The sequence below is a fragment of the Macaca thibetana genome, chromosome 10, assembly GCF_024542745.1.
Source record: "Macaca thibetana thibetana isolate TM-01 chromosome 10, ASM2454274v1, whole genome shotgun sequence".
Taxonomy (NCBI): Eukaryota; Metazoa; Chordata; class Mammalia; order Primates; family Cercopithecidae; genus Macaca; species Macaca thibetana.
In genome coordinates this window covers 68,488,845-68,515,154 of record NC_065587.1, presented here as the reverse complement: position 1 = coordinate 68,515,154, position 26,310 = coordinate 68,488,845, and the positions used below count along the sequence as shown (strand labels likewise).

The following is a 26,310-nucleotide window of genomic DNA, read 5'->3' as shown; positions in this document are numbered from 1 at the left end:
TTAGCCAGGCTGGTCTCGAACTCCTGACCTCAGGTGATCTGCCCTCCTCAGCCTCCCAAAGTGCTGGGATTACAGGCATGAGCCACCGCACCTGGCCCTTCAGATAGTTCTGGGCGGCTGGAAAATTGCTTTTCACCATGGCTATCTCCACCAACCACCAACACAGCCATCGAGACCTTTGCTGCTCCTCTCAGGACTATGGCCACAGTGGCTGTCTCCACAGTGACTGCCTTCCATGCAGGCAACCCCATCCAGCACCTGCTACCTTGGGGTGCTTCATCAAACTCCCTTGGAGCCAAACCCCCATCTCCTCTCCCGGTTCTGAGGAAATTCAACACCCTTAGATGCTATGACACTCCTCTCTCTTGCCCTCGAAGCTAAAATTCTTCATCTCACTTCTCCTGAAACGATACAATTTTTTTTCTTCCAAAAGTTTTATACAAATTTTTATTTTACTTTAAGTTCTGGGATACATGTGCAGAACATGCAGGTTTGTTACATAGGTATACATGTGCTATGGTGGTTTCCTGCACCCATCAACCTGTCATCTAGGTTTTAAGCCCCGCATGCATTAGGTATTTGTCCTAATACTCTCCCTCCCCTTGCCCCCCACTCCCCAACAAGCCCCGGTGTGTGATGTTCCCCTCGCTGTGTCCATGTGTTCCCATTGTTCAACTCCCACTTATGAGTGAGAACATGCAGTGTTTGGAAACCACGCAATTTAATTGCTCTCTTTGTGCCTAGTCCTCCCAAATAAAAAATGGTAAAGGTTATCTTCAGGGCAACCGATGACCTACACACACACACACACACACACACACACACACACACACACACAGTTTCAATTCCTCAGTAGAAAAGGAAGGCCAGGATTTAGAACACAAAATCCTGACTTCCTTTCCAAAAACAGGATAAAAAATATCTTTTCATTCTTTTTGCTGATGTCTGTTCAAACAAAATGAGGAAAAATTATGAGGTAATTGCTACACTAAATTCTTGATACATCACCCTGCCAAAATGTTTGTTTTAAAAAAACATTAAATATGTGTATATAGTTGATCTGATTAATACACAAAACTGAGCAACTTACCATGTGTCCTTGCTTTTTTTTTTTTTTTTGAGATGCAGTCTCTCTCTGTTGCCCAGGCTGGAGTGCAGTGGTGTGATTTCCGCTCACTGAAACCTCCGCCTCCTGGGTTCAAGTGATTCTCCTGCTTCAGCCTCCTGAGTAGCTGGGACTAGAGGCGCTTGCCACCATGCCTAATTTTTTTGTATTTTTAGTAGAGATGGGTTTCACCACGTTCACCAGGCTGGTCTCGAACTCTTGACCTCAAGTGATCTGCCCGCCTCAGCCTCCCAAAGTACTAGGATTACAGGTGTGAGCCACCATGCCCAACCGTGTCATTGCTTTTAAATGAGGATACTAGACAGGGAAGGAAAATGTTGCCTAATTTATGAAAGCACAACTTTCTCTCTCTCTCTCTCTTTTTTTTTTTTTTTTTTTTTTTTTTTTTTTTTTTTTTTTTTTGAGATGAAGTCTCATTCTCTCACCCAGGCTAGAGTGCAGTGGCATGATCTCAGCTCACTGCAACCTCCGCCTCCTGGGTTCAAGCAATTCTCCTGCCTCAGCCTCTCAAGTAGCTGGGACTACAAGCACATGTCACCATGCCTGGCTAAGTTTCGTTTTTTGTTTTTGTTTTTATTTTTGTTTTAAGAGGAAGTCTCACTCTGTTGCCCAGGCTGGAGTGCAGTGGCGTGATCTTGGCTCACTGCAAACTCCACCTCCCAGGTTCAAGTGATTCTCCTGCCTCAGCATCCTGAGTAGCTGGGGTTACAGATGCGCACCACCATATTCAGCTAATTTTTGTATTTTTAGTAGAGACAGGGTTTCACCATGTTGGTCAGGCTGGTCCCGAACTCCTGACCTTGTGATCTGCCCGCCTCAGCCTCCCAAAGTGCTGGGATTACAGGGGTTAGCCACTGCGCCTGGCCTAATTTTTGTATTGTTTCAATAGAGACAGTATTTCACCATGTTGGCCAGGCTGGTCTCGGACTCCTGACCTCAAGTGATCTGCCCACTTGGTCTCCCAAAATGCTGGGATTACGGACATGAGTTACCACGCCTGGCACAACTCTCAATCTACTCATTGATAATGAAATCATTGACTGGTGACCATCACAGTGATGGACGTGACCACCACGTATTTCTGTTGTGTCTCATCTTATATTTTTAATATATATTTTAGTATCATTCTGTGCTCACTTAATATCAAACACTCTTCTAATGTGAATAAACCTGAAAGAAAGAATTTTCTTGTGAGGCCATTTCTGCTGTCTATTTTAAGCTACTTATATATCTCATTTAGCCCATCAATTGCTCAACTCGTGGTCTGCGTCTTCATGGAGATTACAGTCTATCATGAAGATGAACACTAAGCAAAGATTAGTACAGGTGTGGTGGGTGCTGCAAAGGTGATGTGCAGGATGCAGTTGGCAGGGCTGGGTCCAGGGTGAAGTGAGAAGTGCAACAGGTACCTAAAGGGTAACATTTAAGGAGGCATTTGCATGACCCTGAGAGTGAGTGCCTCCTTATGTGTCACACCCTAGGAACCTCGCTCTCCTCACCCTAGTCCTGGCCCTGGCTATCAGAAAAGCGAAGGTGGGGTGGGAAATATTCTGATGCAATATTCGGGGTAACATTCTCTGACAGTTGTCATTTACTGCATCTTTGGACACTCAGTATCTGAGTTCCTTTCCATTAGGGAAGCTAGTCTCTATTTTTGTGGTCTTGGTGGAAAGGAAGGCTGACCTTCAACTACAGAATGCCCTAAAGGCAAATATTCTCTTATGCCACCTTGAAAGTTAGCAGACAGGTGCATGACCCAGGCTCAGCCAAGTGGGCGCTCCAACAAAGGACTTGAATCTTTTTTTTTTTTTTTTTTTTTTTTTTGAGACGGAGTCTCACTCTGTCACCCAGGCTGGAGTGCGGTGGCCGGATCTCAGCTCACTGCAAGCTCCGCCTCCCGGGTTCACGCCATTCTCCTGCCTCAGCCTCCCGAGTAGCTGGGACTATAGGCGCCCGCCACCTCGCCCGGCTAGTTTTTTGTATTTTTTTAGTAGAGACGGGGTTTCACCGTGTTAGCCAGGATGGTCTCGATCTCCTGACCTCGTGATCCGCCCGTCTCGGCCTCCCAAAGTGCTGGGATTACAGGCGTGAGCCACCGCGCCCGGCAAGGACTTGAATCTTAAAGGACTAAATCCAAACCACAGGGAAGGTGGAGGAAATACACAGTGGCAGCAGCAATGACAAGAGTCCAGGTGTGATACTGATGCCCAGTGCTCTGGCAGCAATGCTCGTGGTAAGATCTTGGCAGGCTATTTCTGCTGCCCACTCTGTCTCGGTCTTTTCAAGCCCAATTGTATAGACTTCTGGTCAGTTCTATGAGCTACATGATATCCTTCCAAGAAATTATCCTTTTTGCTTGAATTCCTCTCTAATGAACTCTTACATTACATCCAATAATAAATGTAAGGTGTTTCATCTTCAAATACGTTGAGGGAATGTTGCTATATTCAGTAAGGAACTCTTGTGAGATTGGGTGCCAGAACGTGGGACAATCTGACCTGGCACAGAGACTAGAGGAACAGCAGCAAAACTCAGGATAGAAGGCCTCAAATATGGGAAAGAGGAGGGAGACTGCTAATGAGGGACTGAGCTGAGATAGCAGTTCCAAAAAGAGTGAAGAGAGTAAGGTTTGCATCAAAACATTACAGGGGAAGAATCAGGGGGCCTCGATGGCTGACTTGATGTGAGAAGTCAAGAAATGAACATACAAAGTCAGTCTCAAGACAGCATAGAGCTGCCATCAGATTCTCTCTCTTTCTGTTTTCTTTTTTCTTTTCTTTTCTTTTCTTTTCTTTCTTTCTTTCTTTTTGAGACGGAGTCTCGCTCTGTTGTCCAGGCTAGAGTCCAGGAGCGACCTCAGCTCACTGCAACCTCCGCCTCCTGGGTTCACATGATTCTCCTGCCTCAGCCTCCCGAGTAGCTGGAACTACAAGTGACCACCACCACGCCCCGCTAATTTTTTGTATTTTTACTAGAGATGGGGTTTCACCATGTTGGCCAGGCTGGTGAACTTGAGAACTCCTGACCTCAAGTGATCCACGTGCCTCGGCCTCCTAAAGTGCAGGGATTACAGGTGTCAGCCACCACACCCAGGCTGCCTTCAGATTCTTGAATGACTGTCCATACACAGACAGGTCTTTGTGTACTCAAAATATAGAACAAAGGCTTCATGTAAATGTAACCAGAATTTAGATAACTCCAGTTTGGGCGCAAACAGTATTTTCCACCCCTCCCTTCCCACCCACTCCCATTGCTAGATATGTTCTATAATGTACTCAAACCCCTGAATGTCCAGATTGAAGAAAGTCCTTTCTTCTTCAATCTAATGTTCATCATAACCTCAAAAAGAAGTGCTTGGATATCTTAGACTGCCCCCTTCCGTAAGGTCCCTTAAACTCACGCTGCACCACTCCTCAGACCATCCACATCAAGGAAAGAGGAGTTTTACTAAATCATGGAGAGTAAAACGTGGGTGGAAAAAGAAGGCTTGAGTTTCAGGTAATGGTAAAACACAAGAACTTGAAAAGGAAAAAGTGTTTGAGTGGGAAAACGATCATCCTTGGAGTGTAACTATTCATATAGGTAGCAAACACTGATTGTGTTCTGACAGTGTGCCAGGCACCATGGAATGGTGAGCAAAACCAACAAGGTCCCTGCAATCATAAAACCCAAATTCTCCTGGAAGAGAGACAGGAAACAAGTACATGAACAAAATAATTACTGATTTTTGAGAAGTGCTAGGACATACATTTGCATAGTGACATAAAGGACTTCATTAGATACAATAATCTAGAATGCAGTTAAATTAAGGCCTGGAGGATAGGACAAAAACAGCGATATAAACATCAGAGTCTTCTTGGGAAGAGGGAACAGCATGTAGCAAGGCCCTGAGACAAAAAAAGAGCTTGTTGACATCAAGGAACAGAAAGGAAACCTGGGTGACCTAAGTATAAGGAGGAGGCCAGAGAAGTGAACAAGGCCTGGTAGGGCAGGGCCTCCCAGTCCATGGCAAGGAGTCTGGATTTTATTCGTAATGAAATGGAAAGCCATGGTTTAGTGCAAAACAGAGTAGTGACAGGATATCATTTACCTTTCTGGATTTAGGACTAGATCTGAAAAAAAATGAAAATAATTTACCATTTGGCTGCTATGTGGAAAATTAATTAGAGAAAACAGGAGACTATTGTAAAAGATCAGGTGAAAATGGCAGTGGCCTGAACTAGATGGAAAGAAATGGATAGTTTTGATATGCATTTTGAAGGCAGAGCCACAGGACTTGCTGAGAAATTGAATGTAGGGAGGTGAAGTGAGGAATCACACATGACTTGTAGGTTTGGTGCATCTGGGCACACGTTGTTACCATTTACTAAGAAGGGAAATAGCGGGGTACTAACAAGGCCTGGTGAGGTGAGGTCCCCACTGGGAGTTCCATTCTGATATATTAGGTAACCAGATGGAGATGTCATTTAAGGGGGAAGATATACCAGTTTAGACGTTAGAGAAAGTTTAGGGTAGGAGCTATGAATTTGAAAGTGATCAGCATATAGAGGGTATTCAAAGTACCTAGTGAAAAAGAACAGAGAGAAAAGACAAATGGAGCCTAGAAACAAGTCCTGACCTTTGGAAAGGGAAGGAGGAGCCAGGACAGAAGACTGAAAATGAATGGCCCAGGTGATCAGAGGGAAACCAGGAGAGTCTGCCGTCTTAGAAGGCAAGAGAAAAAAGCATTTCAATGAGGATGTCATGGCCTCTATGTCAAACACCTCTTCAGGGGTCGACAAGAGGAAAACAGGGGTGCCTCTGTTGGATTTGGCAACACTGGAGATAGTTGGTAATCTTTACTAGAAAAGGTTCAGTGACACAGTCAAAACCAAATTGAACTGAGTTGAAAGGTGAATGAGAAAAAATTGATAAAGTGAAGGCAGGCGACATTCTGAGAAGTATTTTTTTTAAGCACTGCAAATAAATGAGGCATTGTCCAGAGAGGAATGTGGGACTCAGGGATTTTTTTTTTTTTTAATCTGGGAGATACTCGAGCATCTTTGTATGATAGAAATGATCTGGAAGAGAAGGGGAGAATAAGGAGAATAAATGAATGTGAAGTTCTTGAGTAGGGGAGAGGAGACAGATGTGGACAAGTAAAGGGGCCGGTTCCTCAGGAGTAGATATCATTCTTCCACTGTAAACAAAAGGAAGACAGGAGCTGTAGGACGCAATACCAGAGTGTGTAGACTTAGTAGAGAGAAGATGAAGGAGTTGCTTCTGATGGTTTCTATTTTCTTGAAATATGAGGCAAGGAGTGATATTTTAGTGGGGACAGGGAATGGTAGAAGATTGAGGAGAGAGGAAAAATCATGGGCTAGTTATTTCAAAGAATGAGAAATCAAGCTTCTTAGGGAAAAACAGGAGATTAGCTGGGCCGTGTTGAGTGACCTTTGAGGTTGAAGGCCCTGAATTTCCAGTGAAATCAGTGAGACTAGTTGGATTATTTTTTCTAAGAATGATCAGCTGCTGACCTATAGGTCAGGCACAGTGACTCACACCTGTAATCCCAACCTTTAAGGAGACCAAGGCAGGAGGATGATCACTTAAGGCCAGGAGTTCGAGACCAGCCTGGGCGACATAGCAAGACCCCCATCTCTACAAAAAAAAAAAATTAACAACCAAGAGTGGTAGCACACACCTGTAGTCCCAGCTACTTGGGAAGCTGAGGCAGGAGAATCCCTTGAGTCCAGGAGGTTAAGGCTGTAATGAGCTATGATCATACCACTACACTCCAGTCTGGGTAACAGAGTAAGATCTTGTCTCGAAAAATAAAGTTTACCTATAGAGAAGGCAAGTAGATGGTTATATTCTACCATGGTTGGGAGTTTGGCATTGATACCATGCAGAGTAGAGCAAGGGAGCTGAGTCTGCAAGAGAAACATTACAGGGCTAGGCTGGACAGAAATTGAGTCAGGAGGGTAAGACGATTAGTGAAAAAATGGCAGGGTACAGGGATTTACTTCAACTTTAAGAGTCATTAACTCTGAGAAGTAGGAGTTGGTGGCAACGTAGTGAAGGAGGATTTAACTTTTTCCAGGCAAAGAATTGCTATGCAGAGCCAGAAGTAGAAAATTACAAAATGAGATCAACCTAGATTCTACTTACACTTATCAAGAACTGAATGTGCGCTAGATTCTGTGCTGGGCACTTTCCTGTCTGTTATCTCATTTAATTCTCATGACATCCCTATGCCTTGAGTAGGAAAGTTCTCCATTTTAGAGACGAGAAAATAGAGCACAGAGGGTTAAATGGCTTGCCTAGGGTCATGTAGCTGACCTGTGATTAAACAAGGATTTGACCCCAGATCTTCTGATCCTACATCAAACGCTCTTCCCTAGACAGCTTTGGTGACACTTAGACACTGACACTGAGGCTGAAGTTTGTCATCAGGAAGATGAACTGGGGACATGAGGCTGAAGCCAGGTCAGGGCTCCAATATGAAAGGGCTGAAGAGGAGGCGGGTGACTCCAAGTAGAACTTTTCAACTCAGGATAAAGAATCAAGTTCTTTTAGATTAGTCAGATAAGTAGCAAGAGTTGGGGATACTTGGGATCATGGGGCTGCATGTTGTAAAATTCCTGTTGTCTCAGTTCAGGATCAGTCCTGGAAAACGATTAGCCAGTTTAATGTCCCATGGCCACAACTAGGGGGAATGCAAAGAGATGGAGCAAGGATCCACAGATGGCCTGATACCAGCACTCTCCACCATGAGGAAGACTCACAAGAGGCATTGCCCTAGAGCCCCTGAGGGGCAGAACTGCAGGCGTGATCAAGGGAAAGTTACAGCCTTTGGCGTGGGAGTAGAGAGAATCCATGGGCCAAGAATGGGTTCTTGTGTTCATAATAGACTCTTGCTTGCCTCCTGGACTCTCCTGAAACACGCATAGATTGGGACCCACAGCCTGCCTCAGCCTAGACTCTAAAGCCATTGCTGTACAATACAATCACTACTAGCGACATTTAGCTATATAAATTTAAAGCTAGATTGAATCAAATTAAAACTTCAGGTCCACATTCACACTGGGCACATTTCAAGTGCTCAGTAGCCACATGTGGCTAGTAGCTACCATATTGAACAATACAGATAGGAAATATTTCCATCATGGCAGAATGTTCTATTGGCAGTGCTGGTCTAGAAGAAAACAGGAATCAAGTAGATATAATGAATATTCTTTAATTCATATCCTCTGGGACCAGCTATGGGTCAGCAGACTAGGAGCTAGTTGCAAGGTTTAGATTATTACCACCTACTGGTCCAGTCTGTTCTTCCTAGGATCCCATGATGCAGGATCCCATGATGTTGAGGCTCAAGGTTGGAAGAGAGGTGTCAGACTGCAGAAGTTGATTCCAGGCTTGTATTTGTGTCTGTTAATTTTGATCTTACAGGTACATACTTGGGATCCACACAGCACTTAGCCTCAGTTTTGCATAATATATAGTATACTTCACTTTTTTTACATGTTGTTCTGCACCTGCCTGACTTACCCCAACATTTCGTGACTGAAAACAAAAGGGAAGAAGAGAACAGGGTCAGTTTTGAAAGAAAGCAGAAGGGTGGGAAAGGGAGGGGCTAAAGCCCAGTAGAGGAGTAGGAGGGAAATGAGGAGGTCTGTGAGGGAAGAAGCTCTTACACAGGATCCCCTAAGTTTAAGGGAGATTATAGACCACTACACTTTCTTCCTTCACTCATGCCCCTGTTAGAACCCCCAGAGTCCCCCCAACTCAGTGGCATGGGACCTACTGGGTAGCTTCCCCCCTTGGCCAGCTCCTTGGGAGGGGGAAGAGGACCCCTCTCCCAAAGGTTTTATCTCCCCCATATTATAACGTACTCAGGTGCCCAGTAGCAATTAGCCACCTTTTCTTGTTGTTCTTCAGTATCCCCTCTGACCATATCAATGAAAGGTGACAGGAATATTAAATAAACTCATTTGAACATCTGTAAGGTTTCTAGGGCACCTGTAAAACTCCCAAGAACATCATACTGCCTTCTTCACAACATCCTGGGACTTTTCTCTGGCCCCAACCAGTTAAGAGAATTAGAAATAGCTACTCTGGGGAACCTACAACCTAGGGCAACCCAGATAATTTGAGGTTGCATAAAAAAGTGGAATCAGAATCCTCAAACAATCAGAAATTTGAGAACCATTTTCCTAGAGGCAACAAGAGATCAAAATTCAAATCCTTTCAAGAAAGATTTTTGAAAAAGTCCCCATTTTCTCTATACTCCATACCCAAGTCTCTCTCTTTACACTCTATCCCCTCCTCAGGTCATCATGTTCAGATTTTCCAGAGCTAACCAGAGATAAGGTTGGAGTGGTCAAGTACTGGGCACTGGGAAGATCATTTAGTACCAGAGAACTCAAACTTCCCCATGACTAGAGGGACTACCTAAAGGCCTCAGTGAGCTCTACTAGGCCTTTCTCCCAGCCCAACCTGTCAGAGCCCCCAGAGTTCTCTGAACATGCATCGGGTTCCCTGACTCCCATCCCCTTCTGGAGATCCTGTTTACCTGGGGTGACCTGGGCCAGGAGCAGGGTAACAGTCAAAAGCAGAAGAAGGAGCTTCATGAATGACGAGTGATCAGGGAGGGATAGGAGGCTTCTCAACTAGTAAAACAGACAGAGGACTCCATTCTGGGCAGTCCAGACTGGTATTTATTGCCCTGAGGAGCATGGGCAGAGCCAAGATCAGCGAAGCAGAACGGGAACAGTCATTGAGATCAGACAGGTAGGCAAGGAAAATATCAACCACACTGACTGAGGAGGCTGGGAGAGCGGAAGGGAGGTTAACAAAGAGAAGATACAGCCTTGCCTTTGAAGAATTTTATAGTACAGCTGGAGAACCAAGAAGGGGGAAAATAGTTTCATCACTAATTTGTTTTTCATTAATGAGAAAAAAAGAGGTAAGACAAAAAAGGAGTGATACTTCTGTGCGCCTTGGCTTCTTCCCAGCAGCAAGGGCATCTTAGGATGTCCCATATGATGATGATTCCTTATAATACCAAATAAAGGGCAGAGCAGGGGAAAATACCTTAATAGCTGCATGGCCATTACCACTGGAAACCAGAATGTCAGAATTCATGGAGTGGAATGAGCAGGAAAGCCATAGCCCTTACTTTTAACAGTACATGTTTAATAGGAACAAGTAACACCCTCATAGGTAGCAAAAGAAAAGCCATTTATTATTGTTGTGGTCTTTTTTATTTTTTTATTTTTTATTTTTTTGAGACAGAGTCTTGTTCTGTCACCCAGGCTGGAGTGCAGTGGCACAATCATAGCTCACTGGAACCTCGAACTCCTTGTCTCAAGCAATTCTCCTGCCCCGGCCTCACAAAGTGCTAGGATTAAAGGCATGAACCATCATGCCCAACTTGGTCTTTCTTTAAAAAAATGGTAGATTGCCCCAGCATTTTGGGAGGCCGAGGTGGACGGATCACAAGGTCAGAAGATCGAGACCATCCTGGCTCTCTACAAAAAAATACAAAAAATTAGCCAGGCGTGGTGGCAGGCCACTGTAGTCCCAGCTACTCGGGAGGCTGAGGCAGGAGAATAGCTTGAATCTGGGAGGTGGAGGTCGCAGTGAACCGAGATTGTGCCACTGCACTCCAGCCTAGGCGACAGAGCGAGACTCTGTCTCAAAAAAGAAAGAAAGAAATGGTGGATTGCAATCTTGGCCCTTCTTCACCCCTACTTGAATTCACACATTTGTCAAGGTCTCATCCTAGAAGAACTCTATTTCGTTGTCTCTTCACTTTGGCCTTGGCATGTGCTTTTCTTTTGCTAGTGATATGTGAGCAGAAGTGACAGTGTGCCAGTTGTGAGCCTATGTTTTAAGAGATGATGAATGTTTTCATTTTCCCTTCTGTGCCTCTGCCATCACTATGAGAAGAACATGGCCCAGTGGTCCAAGGAGGATGAGAGATATGTGGGGCGGAGCTACTCCAGGTGACTCACAGATCTACAGTGAGAAATATAGCTGCCCCAGTCACTCCAGCCTCAGCAAGGCAATCTAGCCAAATATAAAGGAGTGCTGTTTTAAGCCACTGAGGTTGGGAGTGGAATGTTACATAGTAATGGCTAACTTATACATAAGGCCAGCAGATAGATCAGGGAAGAGTCAAGTGCTTTTTAGGACAATAATGGTAAGGTCTATCTTTCTTCTTTTTTTTTTAAGACAGAGTCTCGCTGTGTTGCCCAGGCTGGAGTGCTGTGGCACCATCTCAGCTCATTGCAACCTCTGCCCCCCGGGTTCAAGCAATCCTCCTGCCTCAGCCCCCCGAGTAGCTAGGACTACAGACACGCGCCACCACACCCAGCTCATTTTTGTATTTTTAGTAGAGACGAGGTTTCACCATGTTGGCCATGGCTGGTGTCGAACTCCTGACCTCAGGTGATCCACCCACCTCGGCCTCCCAAAGTGCTGGGATTACAGGCATGAGCCACCGTACCTGGCCTAAGTCTATCATTTCAAAATGGACAGAAGCAAAGACAAACCAACAAGAGGAATATCTTCTTTCTAACATGGAAGAAAACAACAAGCCAGGAGCAGAGGCTCCTGCCTGTAATCTCCACAATTCGGGAGGCTAAGGTAGGAGGATTGCTTGAAGCCAAGAGTCTGAAACCAGCCTCAGCAACATAATGAGACTCCATCTCTACCAAAAAAAAAAAAAAGTTTTGAATAGCCGGGCACGGTGGGGCAAAGCTGTAGTCCTACCTACTAGGGAGGCTGAGGCAAGAAAATCACTTGAGCCCAAGAGGTCGAAGCTACAATGAGCTAAAATTGCACCACCACATTCCAGCCAGGGCAACAGAGACTCTGTCTCCAAAAACAAAAAAAAAAAAGACAAGATAAATTTTCTTGTTGTCTGAAGAAAAATTAATGCTCTGGACCAGAGGTCACCAGACTTTTTCTGTAAAGCCCAGATGGTAAATACTTTAGGATTTGCGGGCCACAGCTATCACAACTACTCAACCCTACAGTTATAGAACAAAAGTACCCACAGACAATATATAAGCAAATGAGTGTGGCTGTATTCCAATAAAACTTATTTATAGACACTCAAGTTTAAATTCTGTATGATTTTCACATCTCTAAATGAAATTTGATTGTTTTCAACTATATAAAAATGTACTGGCTGGGCATGGTGGCTCATGCCTGTAATTCCAGCACTTTGGGAGGCTGAGACAGGTGAATTACCTGAGGTCAGGAATTCGAGACCAGCCTGGCCAACATGGTGAAACGTCATCTCTACTAATTAGCCAGGTGTGGTGGTGAGCCACCGTAATCCCAGCAACTCAGGAGACTGAGGCGGGAGAATCGCTTGAACCTGGGAGACGGAGGTTGCAGTGAGCTGAGATCGTGCCACTGCACTCCAGCCTGGACAACAGGAGTGAAACTCTGTCTCAAAAAAAAAAAAAAAAAAAAAAAAAAATTGTACCAAGGCAAACAGATCACTTGAGGCCAGGAGTTTGAGACCAGCCTGGATGACACAGCAAGGCCCCTCCTTTATTTAAAAAAAAAAAATTGTTAAAAAAAAAATTAAACAAAATTATTGCTGATTTTGTTGGTATCTCCACTTTGGAAAACTAGTTTAACAGTTTCTTTTAAAGTTAAACATACACTTATCACACAACCAAACAACTCTACTCCTACATATTTATCAAAGATAAATGTCCACTCCAAAACTTGAATTGTCATAGTAACTTTGTTGACCATCAGTGAAGACAACCCAAAAGTCCATTAATTAGTAAACAGACAAATTCTGGTATCTTCATGTAATAGAATACTATTCAGCAACAAAGAATTAACCACTGCTATGCAACATATGCATGAACCTAAAGAGCAGGCTGGGTGCGGTGGCACACGCCTATAATCCCAGCACTTTGAGAGGCCGAGGTGGGTGGATCACCTGAGGTCAGGAGTTCGAGACCAGCCTGGTCAACATGGTGAAACCCTGTCTCTACTAAAAATACAAAAATTGGCCGGGGGTGGTGGTGGGCACCTGTAATCCCAGCTACTCGGTATGCTGAGGCAGGAGAATTGCTTGAACCCAAGAGGTGGAGGTTGCAGTGAGCCTGAGCCAAGATCGTGCCACTGCACTCCAGCTTGGACAACAAGAGTGAAACTCTGTCTCAAAAAAAAAATAATAATAATAATAATAAACATTTTTTAAAAAGCATTAGCCTGAGTGAAAAAAAGCCAGACCAAAAAAGAACATACTGAACAAGCTTATTCACATGAAACTCTAGAAAACACAAATGTAATCTACAGTGACAAAAAAACAGATCAGTAGTTGTCTGGGGCTGGTGGGAGGAAGTGGGCATTGACTGAGATGGGGCATGAGGGAACTTTCAGGGTGATGAAAATGTTCTATAAGCAGATGTCAAAACTCATCAAAATTGACACATTATATTTTATATAAATTATACCTCAAAAAAGTTGACTTTAAAAAAAAAAACCTGTGCTAGTTTTTAAAATAAGCAACAGAATCAGATAAATAACATAAAACCACTTAAAATATATACACATTTAATGTGGTACACATATACCACGGAATACTATGCAGCCATCAAAGAGAATGAAATCATGTCCTTTGCAGCAACATGGATGCAGCTAGAGGTCATTATCCTAAGACAACTGATGCAGAAACAGAAAACCAAATACCACATGCTCTCACTTACAAGTGGGAGACAAACCTTGGGTACATGTGAACATAAAGATGGGAACAATAGACACTGGGGACTACTAGAATCAGGAGAGAGGGAGGGAGGCAAGGGCTGAAAAACTACCTATTATATGCTATACTCACCACCTGGGTGACAAGACACATCATAGGAGTTAAATTAAACATCGTAGGAGTTGCCTATATGAGAGATGGATAGGAGTTGATTATGGGGATAAAAGTTAATAAATCAGTAAAATAAAATAAGACAAGGGCTTTGTATAAGGCCGACTATGATTAATCTGCCATAAAGGCATAGCCCTCTATAACAGAGGACTAAAATAAAGTGCTATATTGACAAAGGGCTTGCTTATAAATATCATTACTAAGGAATCAGCCCCCTGGACTGGAACCCATTTCCTCTCCTTCCAGAAGGGGCTGCAGAGAGGAAACCTGAGATGCCATTCAAGCAAACGGCACAACTTCCTCTACTCTTGAGAAAGGGGATTGTTTCTGGTTTGAAGGGTAGGATACTGGGCTGAGAGCCTTGAAAAACGAGAGAGAGAGAAGAGAGCAAATCATGGGAGCACCATCTTTACAGAAGTCTTAGTCTAGAAGGTACTTTCTTTATATATCTAAGGAATCCCCAGTGGCACAGAGTTTCACCTACACTGAATGGTTTTGAGATCTACTTCCCTTTCTTTAAAGAACTCCATCATAGCCCTCAAGTTTGTTCTTGCGAACACTGATAAGCAGAATAAGGCTGCCTAATAAAAGGATGACCTGAATCCATTATGTGCATGATTTATCAGAATTAATAGTAGTTTTCAGCAGTAGAGAAGACTCTCATAAAAGACCCTTTTCCTATCTGTCATAAAAGACTATGAGACAAAATGCCTTGATTGCTTTGCGAGCTAAAGAGGACTCCCCCACAGTTGAACTATACACATCTACAGTTCTGGAGTGTCCACCATTCTTAGATTCTGCTTAAGATTCCACATCTTCACTTCTACTGATATCCAACCATGTTGTCAAGACTACCATTCCAAGCTCTCCAAGGAAATAATCTGATTGGCTAAACATAATCTTATTCATTATCTAATAGAGATAAACCATTTTAAAAAGATAGAAAACTGTGGAACAACCTCCCTTACTGATATCTGCAAATTTCAGCTTTTCTTTGTTGCCACACATGAAGTCATATCATATGCTCTCAACAGATGGGGTGAATGCCTTTCAGTAAAAAAAGAAAAGGAAAAAAAATGTATGAAAGCAGAGCAAAAAAATAAGAAAGCGATAAAGATCTGAGGAGAGAATACGTGTTTTCCAAAGATTACAGAACTACAAATGAATCTGCAAATGGTCCATTAGGAAAATTATCTGAGGATGAAGAAAGGTAGAAGGCACTCATCAGAGAAAGGTTGATACTGATGAGTGGATTCTGCTGTGAAGTGTCCGGGAGCCTGCAGTCCACATACTAAAGGTGTATGCAGTAACCTGGACCTGAGTCCAATTCAGTGTACTCAACCCCTTTAATTAGGTTTCTGCAGTGCTGTGGTCCTTAATTCAACATCATTCCCCTCTTCTTGAGCCTCAAGTGGGTACCACTGCCATCTCTGGCTTAGTAGAAGATAGGGTGGTATCTGAAATTCAGAAAACTCTGAACCTGTTCCCTGCCTGGCCATTGACTCTTGCTTTGACCCATAAGTCATAAGTGACCCAAACTGAAGAATTTGCCCAGCATCCTTCTACTCCCTTATCAGATTTCTTCCATCCACTTCTGGTTAGTTCCTTGCTCCCAGCACTACAGCAGGGAAAGGAAATATATCTACATATCACTTCTTTGTAATCTTTAGGGGTAGGAAGCATTGGAGGGTAGTGGGCAAAGAAGATGAAACTTCAGGCCCAAATAAGGCTTGGAGATTTTCTGGGGTTCTATTATATTCCAACTCTCTGGCTCCTGGTGCTATGTGTAACTAGCAATGGTAATGAATATGTTGGGCTTTTTTCTTTGACTTATTCGAAATGATGTTTGACAATCTCTCACTAGGAGTAATGTGGGGAAGTGGAAAGAACACAAGCTTTGGAGCCAGACAAATCTGGGTTCAAATCCTCACTTTGCCACATATTAGCCACGTGACTTTGAACAAGTTAGTTAATGTCTCTGAACTTCAGTTTAATTATCTCTAGTATAGAGATGATACTACTGACAGCAGAGGTTTGCTGTGAAGATTAAATTAGGCGATACTTGTAAAGCTCACGGAATAGTGCCTGGCATAGACAAAAGCCTCTGATAACTGGTGGTTATTGTTATTTACTATGAATTCTCACCTTCCTTGACTTCTTGAAACATTTGGCTATTGACCTCTTTCCTCCTTGAAGCTCTACTGGCTTTTCATTGTCAACATAGTCAATGTTCAATACAAGGGACATTAGGATTGGCAGAGCACCAGAGATCTCTCTGCTCACCGTGATTTTCAAGTTTGAAAATTTCAAAACTTTGCATCTCAAGTCTAAGACCCAGAGGGCTCACCCAGAGTCGAGGCTCAAGAACAGCCCTCCTTTGTGTCCAGAGTGTATAAGATGTAACTCTGTTCAGGCACTGGTGAAAGATAACAGAGGAAACGCCTGGCTTTTTATCAGAACATGTTTCCAAGCTTATCCCTTTTCCCAGCTCTCCATGTCCCTCCAAGGATCTCTTCACTGGCCTCTTATCTTTACTGTTGCCAAACCTTTCCAGAAGCTGCTGTTTCCCTCAATCGTTCATTTGTCTTCTTGTCCAGCAACCAACCACTGCTGTTTTCATGTCAGATCAGCTTCTCATCTCTCCTCAGGGGCCTTCAACTACTCCACACCCAAAGCTACCCAGGCCATTTTAAGTTTCCTGTGGACTAAGGACTAAGGTGCTGGGAGGTGAGGCCAGAAATGTTCAAGAGGGTTTCTGTCCCTAACATGCTTACCACTTATTGAGGAAAATGGAAAACAAGTATTTTTAAATGAGCTTCATATCCCTCAAAAGCATACACAAGAAGTGTTTTCTAAATCAATCAAATCTTGATTAAGAACCGATTACATGCAGAGCACTCTCCTGAGCACCAGGAATTCAAACCAGTAAGGATCCTGACCTCTTAACAGCCAGCTCTGTTAGGATAAACTAGTGTATGCCGCAGTAACGAAAAAAAGAAGAATCTTGGTAGCTTCCAAGAACAAAGGTCTGTTTGTCCATTCCCCATACATGCTGCATATCCACTGAAGGCTGGCTGGAGACACTGCCCCATATCTGAGTGTGGAGCCCGGGCTGACTGAGTAGCCACTCATTTGGTGCTGATCACTATGGCAGAGGAAAAGAGAGCTCTAGAGAGTCTTCAACTGGCCAGTATATGCCCTAGCCTTGGAAGTAAAATGTAACCACTTCATAACTCGCTGGCTACAACAGTGACATGACTCCATCCAACCACAAGGGGGCCAAAAGTACAATCCTACAATGGGCTTAGAATGCAGAAAGCCAGAATTATCGAAACAATAAAAGACAATTGTGGGCAAGGCTGTGGAGAAAATGGAACCCTTGCACACGTTGTGTGGGAGTGTAAAATGGTGTGGCCACTATGGAAAATGGTATGGAGGATCTTCAAAAAATGAAAGATAGGCCGGGTGTGGTGGCTCACACCTGTAATTCCAACACTTTGGGAGGCTGAGGCAGGCAGATCACCTGAGGTCAGGAGTTCGAGACCAGCCTGACCAACATGGAGAAACTCCACCTCTACTAAAAATACAAAATTAGCCGGCCGTGGTGGCACACACCTGTAATCCCAGCAACTCATGAGGCTGAGGCAGGAGAATTGCTTGAACCTGGGAGACGGAGGTTGCAGTGAGCTGAGATCACCCACTGCCCTCCAGCCTGGGCAACAAGAACGAAACTCCATCTCAAAGAAAAGAAAAAAAAGAAAGAAAGATAGAACTACTATATGACCCAGCCATTCCATTTCTGGACATATATCCAAATAAACTGAATCAGTATCTCAAAGAGATATCTGCATACCCACATTCATTGGCATTATTGACCATAGCCAAGATATGGAAGCAAGCTAAATGTCCATTAAAAAATGAATGGATTAAAAAAAATGTGGTGTATACACACAGCAGAATACTATTCGGCCTTTAAAAATAAGGGAATTCTGCAATATGTGATGACATGAATGAGCCTTGAGGGCATTATGCTAAGTGAAATAAACCAGTCACCGAAAGACAAATGCCGCATTATTCCAGTTACATGAGGTGTCTAAAACAGTCAAACTTATATCAACAAAGAGTGGCGTGATGATTGTTAGGAGCTGGGAAGTGAGGGAAATTAGGAATTACTAATCAATGAGCAGAAAGTTTCTGTTAAACAAGATGAATAAGTTCTAGAGCCCAGGTGCAGTAGCTCATACCTGTAATCCCAGCACTTTGGGAGGCTGAGACAGGAGGATCCCTTGAGGCCAGGAGTTCAAACCAGCTTAAGCAACATAGCAAGACCTTGTTTCTATTAAAAATAAAAAATTAGCTGGGCATAGTGGCATGCATTTGTAGTCCCAGCTACTCAGGGAAAGTGGGGAGGTGGTGCTGAGATGGGAGAGGATCTCTTGAGTCTAAAACTTGGAGGCTGCAGTGAGCCGTGATTGTGCCACTGCACTCCAGCCTGGGTGACAGAGTGAGACCCTGTCTCGAAAAATTTTTTTAAATGTTTAAAGTTTTAGAAATCTGCTGTATTACATTGTACCTAGAGTCAATAATAATGAACACAAAAAAAATTGTTAAAACAGATCTCAACACGTTAAGTGTTCTTACTACAATAAAACAAAATCTTTGAAAAACTCAGAAAGCCAGAATATTTGAAGAACAGTTTTTTTGTTGTTGTTGTTGTTTTCTTGGAGACAGAGTCTCGCTCTATCCCCCAGGCTGGAGTGCAGTGGTACGATCTCAGCCCACTGTAACCTCCACCTCCCAGGTTCAAGCGATTCTCATGCCTCAGCCTCCTGAGTAGGTGGGATCACAGGCACCAGCCACCATGCCTGGCTAATTTTTTTTTTTTATTAGAGACAGAGTTTCACGATGAACAGTTTCGCGATGAACAGTCTTAATGACTACCAAATATATCATCACAGTGGTCAGGCAGAATGGCCATATACATAAAAATACTGCAAAGTGGGCTATGTCTAATCAAAATAAATATATATATATATTACAGTAGAACAGAGCATGGGAACAACCACCCAAGGGCCAGGGCATTCAGGGAGGGGTTCATGGAGGACCTTCCCCTTCCCCAAGGCTTGAAGGAGAATAGGTTTCAGAGAAATGGTGGAGAAGGAGAGGGTGTAAAAGAGTACTCCAGGCAAGGGAGCAGTGTGAACTGAGGAGTGGTGGCAGGAACACTTGCAAACCATCTGGAAATAACGAAGATACTGCCTTCCTGCAGCTGCCAGCTCCTGTACCATATAATGTGGGGAATTGCATAGAAATAAGATTTTTATAGTCTTTGAATGCAAATGTAAAATACTTAGACTTGGTTCTCAGGTCAAAATCAGGGAACTGAGGGAAGTTGAAAAGGCAGAGATCTGAGCCCTTCTTCCCACTTTTTTTTGTTTGTTTGTTTGTTTTTAGACAGAGTCTAAAGAGTGGCATGATGATTGTTAGGAGCTGGGGAGTGAGGGAAATTAGGAATTACTAACCAATGAGCAGAAAGTTTCTGTTAAACAAGATGAATAAGTTCTGGAGGCCAGGTGCAGTAGCTCACACCTGTAATCCCAGCACTTTGGGAGCATGATCTCGGCTCACTGCAACCTCCACCTCCAGGGTTCAAGCAATTCTCCTGCCTCAGCATCCCAAGTATCTGGGACTACAGGTGTGCGCCACCATGCCCAGTTAATTTTTGTGTTTTTAGTAGAGACGGGGTTCCACCGTGTTAGCCAGGCTGGTCTCGAACACCTGACCTCAAGTGATTCACCCACTTCGGCCTCCCAAAGGCCTATTACAGGCATGAGCCACTGCGCCCAGCATTCTTCCCACTTTAAACTGAGCAGCTCCATTTTTATCTGTTTGATACATTGAGTTTCATGTAAGTTTTTGGTTTTAAAAAGTTTTCTCCTTTAAAAATTTATTTGAAAAACCTTGGTTTTGGAAATACAGAGCCATTTTTTCTTTAAGATTTTGAGCATAGAGTCTCAGAATTCAGACCTTAGAAGTTGTTGCATCTGATATGTATGAAAAGCAAGAATGCCCTCTAAACAACCCTTGCCTTCTCTCTTAAAGCTCTTCCAGCAATGGAAAAATCAATACATGTCAAGATAATGCATTCCATCACTGGACCCCTCTAATTTTTAGGAGATTATATCAATTAAGCCAGAATTTACCTTTCTGTAACATCTACCTATTATTCCTAATTCTGACCTTTAACAGTTCCAGAGAATAAGTCCAAAAACAATTCCATGTCAAATGCTTGAAGACAGCTATCATGGTCCTATTTGGTCTTTTTCTTTCTAGGCTCATTATCCAAGTTTCCTCTCCCTACAAAGTAGAGCAGCATATTCTCTTATACTGGTGAGGCCTCTCAGTATACGCTGTTTATCTGAATCCTCTCCCTTTCTTAAAGCAGGGAGACTGATCTCAAGCAAAAACCTGAAAGGGGGTGTTTTAAGAAGGATAAGGCCAGTAGCTTGTGTATATAGGCCTCCCTTCACATTAGAAAAGAAAGAAGAAGGCCGGGTGCAGTGGCTCACACCTGTAATCCTAGCACTTTGGGAGACCGAAGCAGGCAGATCACTTGAGGTCAGGAGTTCAAGACCAGCCTGGGCAACATGGTGAAACGCCGTCTGTACTAACAATATAAAAATTAGCCAGGCGTGGTGGTGCGTGCCTGTAATCTCAGGTACTCGGGATGCTGAGGCAGAAGAATTGCTTGAACCCGGGAGGTAGAGGTTGCAGTGAGCCAAGGTCACACCCTTGTACTCCAGCCTGGACAACACAGCCAGACTCTGTCTCAAAAAGAAAGAAAGAAGAAAAATGAGTAATGATAAAAACTTAGAAATTAAAAGTACAAAGATGAAATTTCCAGAAATTATAATAAAATGACAGAGATAAAATAAAAGCAGTAGAGAAAATATAAGAAAACCAGTGAATCAATCAAGGAGTCCAACATTTGAAAAATAAGCAGACCACAAATAGGGAACAGGAAAAACAAAGACCAGGAAATTATCAAAGAAATAAGTAAAGGAAGATTGTCCTAAAATTGAAAGACATGAGTTTGCAGATTGGCAGGGCTCACCGAGTGCTCAGAAAAATTGATTTCAGTAATCCTACATGAAATTTAGGCACAACAGCCAGGGGCGGTGACTCATGCCTGTAATCCCAGCACTTTGGGAGGCTGAGGCGGGCCGATCACCTGAGGTCAGGAGTTCAAGACCAACCTGGCCAACATGGTGAGACCCCGTCTCTACTAAAAATACAAAAATTAGCCAGACTTGGTGGCAGATGTCTGTAATCCCAGCTACTCGGGAGGCTGAGGCAGGAGAATTGCTTAAATCCCAAAGAAGAAGGTTGCAGTGAGCCGAGATCATGCCATTGCACTACAGCCTGGGCGACAAGAGCAAAACTCCGTCTCAAAAAAAGGATAAGAATAAATTTAGGCACATCAATATGAAACGTCAAAACCCTAGAGAGAAGACCTTAAGAGCTTTCAGAGAGAAATAACAGGCCACAGACAAAGAGAAGAACCCTAATGGCTTCGGATTCTCCACAGTAAAGAGGTAGGAGGCAGGACTCAACTCTAGATAGAAGACTGGCTGAAACACCAAAAGCACCTTTTCATAAGACTCACCCACCAATGTCATGACAGTTTACCATTGCCATGGCAACACCCGGAAGTTACCACCCCTTTTCTAAAAATTCCTAGATAACCCATCCCTTAATTTGCATGGAATTAAAAATGGATATAAATATGACTGCAGAGGTGCCCCTGAGCTGCTACTCTCAACACACTGCCTGTGGGGTAGCCCTGTTCTGCAGGAGCCCACACCGAGCTGTAACGCTGCCACCACCTCCATAAAACTGGTTTCTTCTACCACCGCTCACTCTTGAATTCCTTCCTAAGAATTTGCCCAACATGGGTAACACTAGATATTGGAAAAGACAATGAGGCAATGCCTTCGAAAGTCTAAAGTAAAATAATTTCCAGTTTGGAGTGACCAACCAAACCACTAACCAAGTATAAGGATAGTACATTGAAGTCAGACATTTTCAGGAAGCTCTCAGGAGGTGCTCTGTCCAAATAAGAGTAAATCAAGAAAGATCTAGGATCCAAAAAGCAAGGCATTGATCTCAGGAGAAAGTCGAAAAGAATCCACAGGATGACACAAATAGAGATCTAGGATAACATCAGGTCACCAGGTATAACATCAACCAGTTCAGAGTGAAGCAGGTCTGAATGCCCAAGGAGAAAAGTCTCCAGGAAGACAAAATTGATAAAATACCTAAAGGTTCTGAACATATTCAGAGCAGATGGCAGACAGCTAAATCCTCATTTTCCATAGCAGAAATCCAATGGAAAGTGCTTAAAACTAAAACATTAAGAAGTAACCATATAAGCATATTGGTAAATAATGACGGAAGACATGGAAGTGAAATCCAAAGGAAAAAAACAAAAGATGTGAAAGTAGTTTTTTGAAAAGCAAGAAATGAGGAAAGGGAGACAGATGACTCCTATATTTTATTATAGTCTTATGTGATACTATTATATACTATTATAGTCTCTTATTCAAAGTCAATTTTTAAAACTATGTGGATGTATGGTTTTGATAAACATTTAAACTAAATATGAAAATTAAAATAACAAATACAGAGAGAAAGCAATTGAGTAAAAATTAGACCTGTGGATAAAGTTAATTTTCCTGCTTAACTGCTCAACTTCTGTAACAACCCCAGAAATTAAGACCCCTTTGTTTTTGTTTTTGTTTTGAGACGGAGTCTCGCTCTGTCACCCAGGCTGGAGTGCAGTGGCACAATCTTGGCTCACTGCAACCTCTGCCTTCCAGGTTTGCACCATTCTCCTGCCTCAGCCTCCCAAGTAGCTGGGACTACAGACGCCCGCCACCACGCCTGGCTAATTTTTTTTTTTTTTTTTTTTTAGTAGAGACGGGGTTTCACTGTGTTAGCCAGGATGGTCTCAATCTCCTGACCTCATGATCTGCCCACCTCAGCCTCCCAAAGTGCTGGGATTACAGACGTGAGCCACCGTGCCCAACCTAAGACCCCTTTGTAACACTATCCACTCCCAGATTTTCATTTAAGAAATTCAAATAAATACAATAGACATTTCCATTTATATCAGCAATGGTCTAGGAGCAAGGAGTTATTTGCAAGCTTATATCTTCTACCGTCTCCTTTGGGTCGTGTATACTAGTATTTAATTCCAGTACCTCCTCTTGTTAGTTATATGAGTATCATAGCATTAGGTAAATTACTTCACCAATCTGACCCTTGGTTTCCCCATTCATAAATAAAAGTGATGACAATAACTACTTATTGGATTGATTGAAAGGATTCAATGAGTAATGAACTATCTTAAAAAGATATTTAAAAACAGGCCAGGCATGGTGGCTCACGCCTGTAATCCCAGCACTTTGGATCACCTGAGGTCAGGAGTTTGAGATCAGCCTGAACAACATGGTGAAATCCTGTCTCTACTAAAAAAAAAAAAAAAAAAAAAAAAGCAAAATAATTAGCGGGGCATGGTGGCGGGAGCCTGTAATCCCAGCTACTTGGGAGGCTGAGGCAGGAGAACCACTTGAACTTGGGAGGTGGAGGTTGCAGTGAGCCAAGATCATGCCATTGCATTCCAGCCTGGGTGATGAGCGAAACTCCGTCTCAAAAAAAAAAAACAAAAAGATATTTAAAAGCAATCCCACTTACAATAGCATCAAAAAATAAGGAATTTAGTAAAGTTGCAGGATAGTAATAAAAACAGCACGGTACTGGCATAAAAACAGACACACAGACCAATGGGACTGAATAGAGAGTCCAGAGATAAATCCATGCATTTACAGTCAATTGATTTTCAACAATGGTGCCAAGAACACACAAAAGGGAAAGGATATCTCTTCAATAAATGATGTTGCAACAACTGGATATCCACATGCAGAAGAATGAAGTTAGACCCTTATCTCACACCATATACAAAAATCAACTCAAAATGGATATAAGACTTAAACATAAGACCTGAAACAGTGAAACTACTAGAAGAAAACAAGGAGAAAAATCTCCATGACATTCGTCTGAGCAATGATATTTTGGATATGATCCCAACAGCACAAGCAACAAAGGAAAAAATAGACAAATGGGATTACATCAAACTAAAAAGCTTCTGCACAGTCAAGGAAATCAACAGAGTGAGGAGACAACCTACAGAATGGAAGAAAATATTTGCAATTCAAACATCTGATAAGACGTTAATATCCAAAATATATAAGGAAACTCATATAACTCAATAATTAGAAAATAAATAACTTGATTTTAAAATAGGCAAAGGACCTGAATAGACATTTCTTAAAAGAAGACATATGAATGTCCCACCAGTATATGAAAAAAAATCATCAACATCACAAATCATCAGGGAAATGCAAATTAAAGCCACAGGATATCATTTTACACCTGTTAGAATGGCTATTATCAAAAAGATGATAGATAACAAGTGTTGGCGAGGATATGAAGAAAAAAGAACACTGGCATACTATTGGTAGGAATGTAAATTAGTGCAGCCATTAAGGAAAACCATATGAAAGTTCCTCAAAAAAATAAAAATATAATTACTATATGAATCCTGGGTTGATATAGTTTGACTCTGTGTCGCCACCCAAATCTCATCTTGAATTGTAATCCCCACATGTCAAGGGAAGGACTTGGTGGGAGGTGACTGGATTGTGGGGGCAGTTTCCCCCATGCTGTTCTCGTGGTAATGAGTGAGTTCGCACACGATCTGATGGTTTTTGAAAGTGTTTGGCAGTCCCCTGGTGACCTCTCTCTTAACTGCTGCCATGGAAGATGTGCCTTGCTTCCCCTTCACCTTCTGCCATGATTGTAAGCTTCCTGAGGCCTCTCCAGCCATGCAGAACTGTGAGTCAATTAAACCTCTTTTGTTTATAAATTACCGAGTCTCAGGTATTTCTTTATAGCACAGTGAGAACAGACAAATACATGGGTAGATATCCAAAGGAAATGAATTCAGTATGTTGAAGGAATACCTGCACTCCCACGCTCATTGCAGTATTATTCATACTAGCCAAGATACGGAATCAACCTAAATGCCTGTTTATGGATGGATGGATAAAGAAAATATAGTATATTATACAATGAAGTATTATTCAGCCATAAAAAAAGAAAATCCTGCCATTTATGATAACACAGATGAACCTAGAGGACATTATCTTAAGGGAAATAAGCCAATTACCAAATGACAAATAATGCATGATCTCACTTATATGTAGAATCTAAAAACGTTGAATTTGCAGACACAGATAATAAAATGATGGTTTCCAGGGGCTGAGAGATGTGGGAAATGAGGAGATGTTAGTCAAAGGATACAAACTTTCCGTTATAAGATGAGTAAGTGCTGGAGATCAACTGTTACGCATGGTGATTGTCTGGGATCATTTGTGCTGCTGTAGCAAAATACCTGAGGCTGAATGACTTATAAAGAAGAGAAATTTATCTCTCACAATTCTGGAAACTGGGAAGCCCAAGATCACGGCTCGTGAGGGCCCCGTTTCTCTGGTTCCAAGATGGTTCCTTGTTGCATTATCTCCCAGAGGGTAGGAACGCTGCGTCCTCACATGGGGGAAAGGGACACACGGGGTGAAAAGGGGCAAACTCCTTCTGTCAAGCCCTTTTAAAAGCTCACCGAATTCCTTTCATGAGGGTGGAGCCCTCCTGACCCAATCACCTCCTAAAGATCATACCTCTTAATACTGTTGCATTGGGCATTGTGTTTCAACATGAATTTTGGAGGGAATAAAAATGTCCAAACCACACTAGTGACTACAGTTAACAATACTATACAATATACTTGAGAGTTACTAAGACAGTAGATCTTAAGTGTTTCAACACACTGTAAAAAAAAAAAAAAATTGGTAACCATGTGAGGTGATGGATGCATTAATTAACTTGACTGTGGTAATCATTTCACAGTGTATTTGCATATCAAATCATCATGTTGCATACCTTAAATATACATAATTTTTATTTATCAGTTATACCTCAATAAAACCACTTAAAAAATTAAGGAATAGATGAGATTTCCTTTTTCATAAAAAAGGAAAAGCTCTGCGTGTGGTGGCTCCCGCCTATAATCCCAGCACTTCGAGAGACGGAGGCAGGAGGAAAGGTTGAGGCCAGAAGTTTGAGACCAGTGTGGGCAACAAAGCAAGACTTCATCTCTACAAAGAAAACAAAA

General features: G+C 42.6%; 4 protein-coding genes across 9 annotated transcripts in view; 3 read left to right on the top strand and 1 right to left on the bottom strand.

Moving 5' to 3' along the window:
- The window catches only part of LOC126964308 (cytochrome c oxidase subunit 4 isoform 2, mitochondrial), a 393,425-nt gene that overhangs the window by 159,133 nt on the left and 207,982 nt on the right, over window positions 1-26,310 (top strand). The gene's annotated exons all lie outside the window — the stretch shown is intronic.
- Window positions 1-26,310, top strand: part of HM13 (histocompatibility minor 13) — a 182,831-nt gene that overhangs the window by 19,972 nt on the left and 136,549 nt on the right. The window lies entirely within an intron of this gene.
- Window positions 1-26,310, top strand: part of REM1 (RRAD and GEM like GTPase 1) — a 753,594-nt gene that overhangs the window by 650,128 nt on the left and 77,156 nt on the right. The gene's annotated exons all lie outside the window — the stretch shown is intronic.
- On the bottom strand, window positions 8,455-16,389 carry DEFB121 (defensin beta 121). 2 transcript variants are annotated; one of them, XM_050807408.1, is made up of 2 exons: window positions 16,164-16,389; window positions 8,455-8,671 (listed from the first exon to the last, which is right to left on the bottom strand). In XM_050807408.1, exons 1-2 carry the CDS (start codon window positions 16,183-16,185, stop codon window positions 8,499-8,501), a joined length of 195 nt encoding a protein of 64 aa, XP_050663365.1. In that variant the 5' UTR covers window positions 16,186-16,389; the 3' UTR covers window positions 8,455-8,498. The 2 variants fall into 2 exon arrangements, with proteins under 2 accessions (XP_050663365.1, XP_050663364.1); XM_050807407.1 differs by lacking the exon at window positions 16,164-16,389 and adding an exon at window positions 9,681-9,853.

Coding starts and splice junctions, on each gene's coding strand:
- DEFB121 (XM_050807407.1), bottom strand. CDS start 9,738: ATGAAGCTCCTTCTTCTGCTTTTGACTGTTACCCTGCTCCTGGCCCAG. Junction 8,672..9,680: donor CCTGGCCCAGGTCACCCCAG/GTAAACAGGATC, acceptor TTTTGTTTTCAG/TCACGAAATGTTGGGGTAAG.